Below are 8,619 nucleotides of genomic sequence, written 5' to 3'. Positions count from 1 at the left end.
CTGAGCTGCTTGTTCAGCAGCTTCTGACCGTGTTGACTGGGACGTAGCTTGGTGCTTGCTGATGTGGCCAGGAGTCTAGTTCTCCGCTGAGCAGCTTGGTTGGACCGCTGAGCAGCTTGTTCAGCAGCTTGGTCTTGTGTCAAGCTCGTGTCTGACCATGTCAAGCATATTTCTGAGCGTGCCAGGCCTAGTTTGGGGTAGGCTGAGTGGCTAAGCAGGTCCGCTCAGCTGCCTGGTTGAGCAGTTTGGTCCAGGTAAGGCAGGTGGCCAGGTCAGCTCAGCGGGGCTTGTTCCACGCTCAGCTGCCTGGTTGAGCCCCTTGACTTTCTTGACTTTTGTTGCATTTTGACCATGAATCTTTTCTTTTCTTCATTTTATTTCCTACAAAATACATAAAAAGGCAATACAAACACAAATATACCAAATTGTGATATTTTATACAAAAAATATTGTTTTAAGTTGGTTTTTCTCAATTATGCTTAAGATAAGTACCATAAAAGTGTATGATTTTTAGGTATGGTTGGCACTTATCAATGCCCGAGAGGCGGCCTTACAAGCCTAGGTGGATATGGGGGCAGCTCAAAGGGAGTTGGGTGCTTTGTGTGATCGCTTCGGTCAGGCTGAGGAAGAGAAGCGTCAACTTGGGGTTGGTTGAGGCTGTTGGAGGAACGGGAGGAGACAATCAGGGTCGATATCACTCGGTTGACCGATGAGCTGGCCCAACTGAAGGCGTCCTACCTGAACCTAGAGAATGATGTCGTCATGGCGGCTAACGCTGGGTGGGACAATGCTTTCGCCCGAGTCCGTTTTGTTCTCCCTGAGGCTGACTGATCTTGGACAAGGATTGATGGCAGGGTCACTCCTAAAGGAGAACTGGTCGTTGAGGAGGAGGATGGTCTGGTGAAGCTTCTTGTTCCTGGAAGGGGTAGTGGGGGATCTTAGTTATGTGTCTTTGTCTTTTTTATTTTTCTTTTGTTGTTGATGATGTAATGGGTTGTGTTAAAATCCGACCTCTTTATGAATGAAGAACTTCTTTTCTATATTGCCTTGCCTTTGTCTTATTACTTTATTTTGTCTTTACTAACCGGAACATAATGACAGTAAACTGTCATGAACTAATCAAGACAAAGGTTGGACCGTCCTTGAATGAACATGAATAACGAAATCGGATAACACTTAAGTGGTGACTGGCTGGATCCTCATAACTGAACCTGAATAATAATAAAATGGGATAATGAAGATGAGTAATCTTCAAGTGATCTTTGTTCGGGTTTCTATTAACTAACATAAATGAATAATCTTCAAGTGATGATGGTCCTGGTTTCCACTGACTAACAAATCTGAATAATCTTTTAGTGATGATTGTATGGGTTTCCAATGACCAACAAAATTTAATAATCTTCTAGTGATGACTAGAAACCAGAGGGAGTTTGTCCTCGCTTGGGTTTTTTAGAATTAGATCGTCCTCAAAGGGGGACAGGCCCACACCTTTGATGGATAAATGATTGGAAACTAAGGGGACTTGGTCCTCGCTTGGGTTTTAGGATTAGACTGTCATCAAAGGAGGACAGACTCACACCTTTGAGGGGTAAATGGTCGGAGACCAAGGGGACTTGGTCCTCGCTTGGGTTCTAAGATTAGACCACTGTTAAAGGGGACAAGTCCATGCCTTTGAGGGGTAAAAGGTTGGAGACCAAGAGGACTTGGTCCTCGCTTGAGTTTTAGGATTAGCCCATCGTCAAAGGGGACGAGCCACGTGGTCGTGGGTTTGATCCCCATAGACGGCACCAATGTTATTTTGTGTTGGTCGGGTATGGTCGATATTGAGTGCTCGGTTGAGTAGAAGTGAATAGGAATCTTGGTCGGAGTGTTGTCTGGACCCGCTAGAGGAGGTACCTGAAAATGTTCTCCAACGATCAAGTCAATGTGTGATTTATAGAGAGAGAATGAGATTAAATAAGAGAGAAGTTAGAGCAAGAGTAATGAATGTAAGCAATAAATGAGATAATGAACATTAATTATACTTCATGTGTAGGTGTCTTCTAATTATAGAGTTTAGAGCAACTGATATGGCGTTTGACCATTGGTTAGTACATGGTGGGTACAATAGGAGTATGTTGGGTCATCTTTAATCAGCCTGTATATCTGCAATTGTTGATCTGTCGGGGGGCCAATGAAATTTGTAGGTAGCATGGCAGATGGAATGTCAGCTCACATTAATGGTGGGTCAGTGGCACATTAATGGCACTTGTAGTGCGTTTGGTCCGCCCCTGGTAGGTGAATGAGGGATGCTTAGTTTGGTTATGTGACCGGGTCGAGCTCAAAACAACCCAGATTTATAGGGGTGGAACAAGATGCTTACTCTCAAATGATCAAGATCATGAATAAAGTTTATCAACCATTCACCCATTCTCTATCTACATTCCTAATCCTTACAGGCTATATCACTAATGCAACTTCTCTTATTTCAAGCTATGAATAAAGTTGTTCGCCATGATCATTTCTTCAGTTGTTTGAAATCTATTTGTAGAATAAAGTAACACGAGATTGATAAAACTAAAAGAAAAACTAATTTGTAAGGGTTGTTTGTGATATTGAATTTGGAAAGGAAGAAAGGGAAAAAATTGTTTGAGAGTCATGAAATAGAGTTGTGAGATGACTCTGAAGCATTCAATTTTCTTTCTTTCCTTTTAAAACCTCAAATCGCAAACGGTCCTAAAACACCTTTCATTTATATGTATAATGAGAAACAGGTTGTATATTTACGATAATTTTTTCTTAAAAGAAAATAATTTGAATGATGAATAATGTGTCATTAGTGTAATTTTTATTATTGATGAAGAACCTATTTTTATATAATAAAGTTTATTTTTAAATGTGAATACAAAAATGAATTCAGGTTTCCTAATCCTAATAAATGTGTTAGCTCCTTCTTTTTTTTTAATAACTTAAACTAAAGCTAATCTTTAGGGATAAAGTACTAATCCTTTTCGGAGTATATTCTTTATAATAAATGTCGTTTTTATGAATTAAATATTTGACATTTTAATTTATTTAAGTTGACATTAAACCTAGGGGTGTTCACGATCCATTTGGATCAGATTTTAGGCAAAAAATGATTCGATATAAACATGTAATTAATATGCGGTTTGGTCTGGTCTGACCTGTTTATATTAAGATGTCTAATTCAATCCGATCCAAATATTATATGTGGTTTTGGTTCGGTTTGAATCATTTTTTTTTATAAAATACTGAAATTGTATTTACATTCAAAACTCATATAAATGACTGAATATTAAGCATAAAACAACAATAAAAATTAGTATTCAACAACATCAAAACAACATTAAAATATGTGCAACAATAGTATAAGTACAAAACATCATAAAATGAGTACCTGCAACATAATTTTAACAGTTAGAGTGTTTCACCGATTATTAATAGCAATAATACTTTTACAGCAATAAAATTGATAATAAAGCACCTAATCAAAATCAACACTTGAATCCTCTTCATTTGATTGTGTGATTGGTTTAAGTTCTAAAAAAATGTATCCAATATAATCTGAGTGATTTAAAACATAGCAATATATATATATATATATATATATATATATATTGTGTTATAGAGTATAACAAATAAGTTGAGCCTTAAAATTAAGTTTGGAAGACACTTAAAAGTATTGCACACTTAAACTACATACTATTTCGGTTCGGTCTAGATCCAAGAGGTGAAACCAAAATCCAGACCGGACCAATCGGTCTTTAAAAAATAAATCCAACACGATCTAAACGCATTCGGTTTTTGCAATTTTGGTCTATTTTGAATCAGTTTTCGGTTTTAGTTTATCGATAACACCACTAATTAAACCACTAAATTAACCCCTCCATTTTTTACCTTTATTTGAGTATGGGGGATATATTTAAAATAAACATTAATATACAATTATTCAGATATTGCACTAAATAAAAAAAGTTTGAAATGCAAATCTACAAACTTTGGTATTGATGACTGCAAATAAAAGGACTTTTTCCACGATCGAAAAAAATTAGTGTGGTGCAGTGGTGTGTTTATAAAATAAAAAATCAGAATGTTAAAAACAAAAAAAGAATTAAAAAGTGGATGGACAGATAATAAAGAGATAGATATATCCAAATAAAATATGATTTTGTTACTTCATTACAAGTAATATAAACATGATGCAAATATTGCAATCTCACAATAGAGGGATTGAGTTTAAAACCTACACGTGGCTAATTTTGAGTGGATGTTGAGATGGGAGCAGCATAACTGAAGATGAACTCCAAAGCAGCTGAACATAACTGCTCCAAAGAAAACGCAGTTGTATCCGCAACCATTTTTGGCACATCAGCCACGTCATACTCCGTACACCCTCCATACTCTTGAAGAAGCTTCTCCATCTCTTGCCATGTGGCAGGCTTATGTCCACCTCCTCCACCTCGACGCTCCAATCTCTTGCGCCACTCGTCGTGATCAGAGGGCTTACACTCAATTACAACAAGGCGGGCAGAGAGTGAAGCAGCAAGGTGAAGAAGGTGGTCGAGGTGAGATCTGTGGGAGAGGGGAGAATCGAGGATGACGCTGAGGCCGAGGCGGAGTTGGGTGGAAGCGATGTTCCAGATGGCATGATATGATAGGTCGTTGAGGAGGGGAGAGGGTGAGGTATGTTGGAGAGGAATGGTGCAGTTTTTTATGTCATCTTTGTCTAAGAGAGGGATTTGAAGAGATGAAGCAATGGAATGAGCTAAGGTGCTTTTTCCACTGCCTGGGTGTCCTTTCATAGCTATTATTACTGCTACCTCTAATTTCGCCATTCAGAGCATCAGTAGGAGAATGCAAAGAAGATGTAACAATTTTAATTTCACTTTTAAAACAATCATGACTCTAGGGACGATTTATTGTTCCAATAGTTTTTGTTAAATTTCTATTATTGAAATTATTAACATTCATATATTGGTAGCAATGTTGAATCGGATCGTATTAGACAGTCTGATCAGTTTGATTATTGACCAGACTTAAAAATAGTTTTGGTTTGCAATCTTAACTAAATGAGATTTAGATCATTTTGAACCAGAAAAATTCTAGTCCAACCGTATTAAACTCGGCTAAACCTAATATAAAGTCTCTTCCGGTTTGACATTCGGCTCGAATTTGACAACATTGATTAGTAATATAATGATTTATATAGAATTGGTATATAATTCACCATTTATTTTTATTGCACGTAGAAATAGAGAATATGAGTGTATATATATTTTTTCTTTCATTTAAGTGGCATGCATATGATGTGAAATTCAATGTTTATATTGTATTTTCACTATTGAATAATCATTTAATATTATGTGTAGGTATTTAGAGGGATAAGGGAATTTACTTATCATCAACATAAAAAAGAAATGGCAAGATTTAGAGAGTAGAGACAAAATTGTTAAAACAGAAAAGTGTAATTCAAGTATAGAAAAGATAGTTGGTAAAGTTGTTAGGATTTACCAAATAAGAAGTTAGTTGATTAGAAGGTAGTTGGTAGTTGAAACTCCGTACTATAAATAAAAGGCAATGTATTTTGTTTTTTGAATAAGAAGAACTTACACACTTTATTCATATACCTTCTCTTTGTCTTCTCTGCATAATCTTCGTCTCATCCATTCTCGATCTCATCTCTTCTGATTTCTAACAAAAATGAGTCATACTTTAGGAAATAGTGGTTTGTAGAAATAATTTCCTGATTTTTTTTAAAATAGAGTACAGTGAAATTGTACCTCTTAGTCATGAGTTTTATAAAAGATGCTTTCCGTTGAATTAGTATTTGCTAACTACGGTTTGTGGCTTTGTGCCCAACAAATTTTGTAAAAAAACTTAAAAAAGGCTTGTGTCCATGTCTTCTCAAAATTACATTCTACCCGTAATAAATAAAAAATTTACACAAAAAAATGTAATTTAATAGTCAAACTACTCCTCTAACATAAATTTTCCATTGCAATGTAGAAACCATATAATTTATTGTCAATAATTATTGCAGAAAAACTGAAATTTTATATAGTAAGTTTTGCTAAAAAAATAAAAACTCAAATTTGTTTCAAGAAATTTCGACTGACGATGAAATTAGTTCTCACTAAGATGCATTTAATGAATCACTAGTTACTTATTCAAGGCCTGTTTGCTTAAACTTCAGATTCTCCATAAATGTCTTTTTCCAAAAATAATTTAGATAAAATTATAAATTGTAACTTGATACAAACCTAATAGAAATAAATTTATTTTGAAAAAATATTAAATTGTTTGGGTCTTTGGGAGTAACCCAAATAATTTAATTGAAAATGATTTTTTCCAATAAATTTAGGGTAACAACATAGCAAAACAGAGAACTTTTCAAGGACCCTAATTAAATTTTTGGAAATGACATAATACCCCTATAAACTTTATGTTTTTGTATGTAGATATTATGAAGTATTTTTTTCATTATTACCCTTAAATTTTACTAGTCTGTAAAATTAGTTCCTATATGAATATATTGTTAAATTACTAACAATTAAACTCTAAACAATAACTACAATAACATAGGTCAAAATCAAACTGTCATCAAAATATAAAGTTTATTGAGAAAACATAAATAAATTTAAAGGTTAAAAGTACTTAATACAATAATATTTATATATATATATATATAAATAAAATAAAGTAACAAATGTCTAACCTTGAAGATTAAATAGAAATGTATAAGCTATTAATTTAATATTATCCTTATATATAAACCAATTTTATTAATATTTAAAGTTTTAGTAATTTATAGTACATAATGCACTTTTTCCTTTTAAGTTTTGTTTGTGCTTTATAAATGTTTTATATCGGAGAAAAATGTATGTACTAATGATGTATGTGTTTTATACATTATTACTATATCATTCATCATTGATATTTAATAATTTTTGTCTTTTCAGAAAAAAATAATCAAAATAAATGATGGATGATGTGATGTCTATGTATAAATTTTTACATTGACAATATTTCTTTATATTAACACGTTGATTGTTGATGGCCAAAATTGTCTTTTGGAAACTAGTGTTTTTTTATAGTAACAAGAGAGGAAATTATGATGCCAAAATTTAAAAAATTATGAGATGGTATATTCTTTGCCAAATTGATATTGAACAATAGTATAATATCTATACACTGTTATTGTAAAAATACTAAATACATTATTCATAATTTATTTGTATTATTTATTTGAAGAGTCAATAATAATTTAACATGAATTTGGGTGATGCAATAATAGTATATAAAACTCATACTAAAACCAAGTCATGCCAAAATACTCCATCCACTTAGAAGAAGCATGCATGTTGACACGTAATATGGAAGTAGGCAATGGATAAAACACATAAGCCAAAATGGGACGAAGAGAAGGGATAAGGACGATGAGCGGAATCAGAATACCTTTGTGAAATAAACAAATAAGTAGTGGTTTTATTATGAAACTATTTTGATAGAATCTAGAAATTAATATTTCTATAAAAACATTTTCAAAGAATATTTTTTTAAGAAACCTAAACAAACAATTGTTAGAATATAAAAAATTCAAAATAAATGCGTTTAGTATAAGGAAAATCCAAACCAAATGCACTAACCATTATTTGAGGGTTATTTTTTTAAAATTAATCTGTATTTTATCATTTTTAGAGATTAAATTATTCTCATTGGAAAATTCAAGCATCATAATCAATAATATTTCTAAACTATAAATAAGAAACTTATCCTTTTTAAAATGCATGTCAACTCCTTCATCAATGTGGGAATCTAATATTTAACATTTGTCAAATTGTCATAATAAAGTACATGAGATGCATTGAAGAAGTATTATCATTATATCAACATCTCCTTGTTTTTAAGTAAGGATGGAAATGGGTCAGAACAGACGTGGATATATAGTATTTTCTCATACTCATATTCACACAATTTGCGGATACTGATATGGGTAAAAGGTATTTCACTGGTACCCAATGAATTTTTATGTTTAAATATATATTTATATATTTCTAAATAATCAATATATATAAAATTATTACATGAATAATAAATTTTATGTATATGTAAATTTATCATTATATTTCAATTACAAAAGTTGATTATAAAATAATAATAAAATAGATAATATATAATTATAAAATAATAAAAAATGTAATATATATAAATTATTTAATTAAAAAATAAAATTATAAATATGCATGTACTGCAGAGAGCGTTGCATGATACCCGTTCCCACTCATCAGCTGTTTTTATGAGGATCTATTACGGTTATTTTAGCGGGTACCCATGTATCAAGTATTTTTGTCATCTCTATTTTTATGTGTCTTATTTAAGTTTTTCTTCAAATTATATGACAAAGTACTATATGTCTAGCTAGGTTTTAAGTTTGAGCGTGGAAAACTTGGGACATATTTAACTTACCCAAACGAATCCAATATTCTGATAAAGCTATTTCACACAATCTAGTTATAATAATTTTATATTGCATTTAATTTAAAAAAGTAACTTTTAGATTATAATATATATAAAAATATGTTAAAATAAATTATATTGATATAGATATATTATTATGTT

General features: G+C 32.2%; 1 protein-coding gene across 1 annotated transcript; it reads right to left on the bottom strand.

Annotated features, from left to right (window-relative positions):
* Positions 1–4,253: 4,253 nt before the first annotated feature.
* Positions 4,254–4,835, bottom strand: LOC109336973. The gene has a single exon (XM_019573828.1). The coding sequence runs from the start codon at positions 4,833–4,835 to the stop codon at positions 4,254–4,256; it is 582 nt and encodes a 193-aa protein (XP_019429373.1).
* Positions 4,836–8,619: the final 3,784 nt, after the last annotated feature.

Source organism: Lupinus angustifolius, unplaced genomic scaffold, assembly GCF_001865875.1.
Source record: "Lupinus angustifolius cultivar Tanjil unplaced genomic scaffold, LupAngTanjil_v1.0 Scaffold_1_571, whole genome shotgun sequence".
Lineage (NCBI taxonomy): Eukaryota > Viridiplantae > Streptophyta > Magnoliopsida > Fabales > Fabaceae > Lupinus > Lupinus angustifolius.
This window is presented reverse-complemented; position numbering and strand designations above follow the sequence as displayed.

Coding starts and splice junctions, on each gene's coding strand:
- LOC109336973 (XM_019573828.1), bottom strand. CDS start 4,835: ATGGCGAAATTAGAGGTAGCAGTAATAATAGCTATGAAAGGACACCCA.